This window comes from Tupaia chinensis, unplaced genomic scaffold (genome assembly GCF_000334495.1).
Source record: "Tupaia chinensis unplaced genomic scaffold, TupChi_1.0 Scaffold000078_1, whole genome shotgun sequence".
NCBI lineage: Eukaryota > Metazoa > Chordata > Mammalia > Scandentia > Tupaiidae > Tupaia > Tupaia belangeri.
The window spans coordinates 244,638-246,919 of NW_006159539.1; the positions used below are offsets into that span (position 1 = coordinate 244,638).

General features: G+C 62.8%; 1 protein-coding gene across 1 annotated transcript in view; it reads left to right on the forward strand.

Annotated features, from left to right (window-relative positions):
• Positions 1 to 674: 674 nt before the first annotated feature.
• The window catches only part of SNX33 (sorting nexin 33), a gene marked incomplete at its 5' end in the record, with an annotated part of 10,613 nt that continues 9,005 nt past the window's right edge, over positions 675 to 2,282 (forward strand). Inside the window, 1 exon segment of the mRNA XM_014584975.1 lies at positions 675 to 2,159. Within this exon segment, the coding sequence (XP_014440461.1) occupies positions 675 to 2,159 (1,485 nt within the window).

A 2,282-nucleotide genomic window follows, 5' to 3' on the forward strand; every position in this document is an offset into this window, starting at 1 on the left:
GGGGGGGGGCCGGCTTCTTGGGGGGCGGGGAGAGGGCCGAGCCCCGGGGCAGTCTGCCGCAGGGTCGGAGGGCTGGCTGCCTGTTGTGTAAGCCTTCGTGTTGTTTTCCCGGCCTGGCTCGTTGTGAAGCCGGACACATCCACCCTTGGCCTCGATTCAGAAGGCTGCTGCTTTTTTCCTCGCCCCTCTTGGATTTTCTGGATTTTTGAAAACCCAGTGGCCCAGGAGGAGGAGGAGGAGGAAGAGGCAGATCTGCGGAGGAATGTGAGCGCCTCCCTAAGCCGGAGCAGCCTGGAGCTGGGAGCCAGTGGGACGGGGACAGCGGTTTTGGAGCGATTCCTCCTATTTTAGAACACTGTTCCAGGATCGGGTTCTGCCCTGGCGGGCTGGTTTCTCTGGGTCCCTTGATTTTTCTTCTAGGAGTGGAGGAGGAAGAGACCCCCCTGGGGTGCCAGGGGAGGGAGGGTTGTGGAGGGTGCCCTTCCTGCTCAGAGGCATATGCCCTGAGACCTGATAGGGCAGTTCCTGGGCCATGGACATTGCTTTGAAGAGTTGGAGGCTGGACAGCGTCTGTGGACCCCGAGACCCCGGTGGAGTGAGGATTGAGCTGCTGGTGCCTTCTCAGACACCTCGGTGAGTGTCCCAGCTGTGGGCAGGACCCTCTGCTCTCCTAGGTCCCTGCAAGCCCCCAGCCATGGCCCTGAAAGGCCGAGCCCTCTATGACTTCCGCAGTGAGAACGAGGAGGAGATCAGCATCCACCAGGACGAGGACCTGGTGGTCTTCAGCGAGACCTCCCTGGACGGGTGGCTGCAGGGCCAGAACAGCCGCGGGGAGACGGGGCTCTTTCCCGCCTCTTACGTGGAGATCCTCCGTTCTGGCGCCAACCACGTGGACTACACCAGCAGCTCCGCAGACTCCCCAAGCGCCCAGGTGACCTGTTACGACAGCTGCAGTGTGGCCAGCCCTGCCAGGAGTGGTGGGGTCAGTGGCTTCCTCTCCAACCAGGGCAGCTTCGAGGATGACGACGAGGATGACTGGGACGACTGGGATGATGGCTGCACCGTGGTGGAGGAGCCACGGGCTGGTGGGCTGGGCACCAACGGGCACCCCCCACTCAACCTCTCCTACCCTGGGGCCTACCCCAGCCAGCACATGGCCTTCCGGCCCAAGCCGCCCCTGGAGCGGCAGGACAGCCTGGCTTCTGCCAAGCGAGGCAGCGTGGTCGGGCGCAATCTCAACCGCTTCTCGTGCTTCGTGCGCTCCGGAGTGGAGGCCTTCATCCTGGGCGACGTGCCCATGATGGCCAAGATTGCCGAGACCTACTCCATCGAGATGGGCCCTCGCGGCCCCCAGTGGAAAGCCAACCCACACCCGTTCGCCTGCTCCGTGGAGGACCCCACCAAACAGACCAAGTTCAAGGGCATCAAAAGCTACATCTCCTACAAGCTCACACCCACCCACGCCGGCTCCCCGGTCTACCGGCGCTACAAGCACTTCGACTGGCTGTATAACCGCCTGCTGCACAAGTTCACCGTCATCTCGGTGCCCCACCTGCCGGAGAAGCAGGCCACGGGCCGCTTCGAGGAGGACTTCATTGAGAAGCGGAAGCGGCGGCTGGTGCTCTGGATGGACCACATGACCAGCCACCCCGTGCTGTCCCAGTACGAGGGCTTCCAGCATTTCCTCAGCTGTCTGGATGACAAGCAGTGGAAGATGGGCAAACGCCGGGCGGAGAAGGACGAGATGGTGGGTGCCAGCTTCCTGCTCACCTTCCAGATCCCCACGGAGCACCAGGACCTGCAGGACGTGGAGGACCGTGTGGACACCTTCAAGGCCTTCAGCAAGAAGATGGACGACAGCGTCCTGCAGCTCAGCACGGTGGCGTCGGAGTTGGTGCGGAAGCACGTGGGAGGCTTCCGCAAGGAGTTCCAGAAGCTGGGCAGTGCCTTCCAGGCCATCAGCCAGGCCTTCCAGATGGACCCTCCCTTCAGCTCCGAGCCCCTCAACAGTGCCATCTCTCACACGGGCCGGACCTACGAAGCCGTCGGGGAGATGTTCGCCGAACAGCCCAAGAATGACCTCTTCCGGGTGCTCGACACGCTGTCCCTCTACCAGGGCCTGCTCTCCAACTTCCCCGACATCATCCACCTACAGAAAGGTAGGCCTGGGCCGGCAGGAAACCCTTCCTGTCCGCCCTCTGCTGGGTCCTGGGGACACGGACGGCTTAGACTGAACAAGGAACAGCTCCTGGTCTTTCCGCTCAGTCCCATCCGTTCAGCAG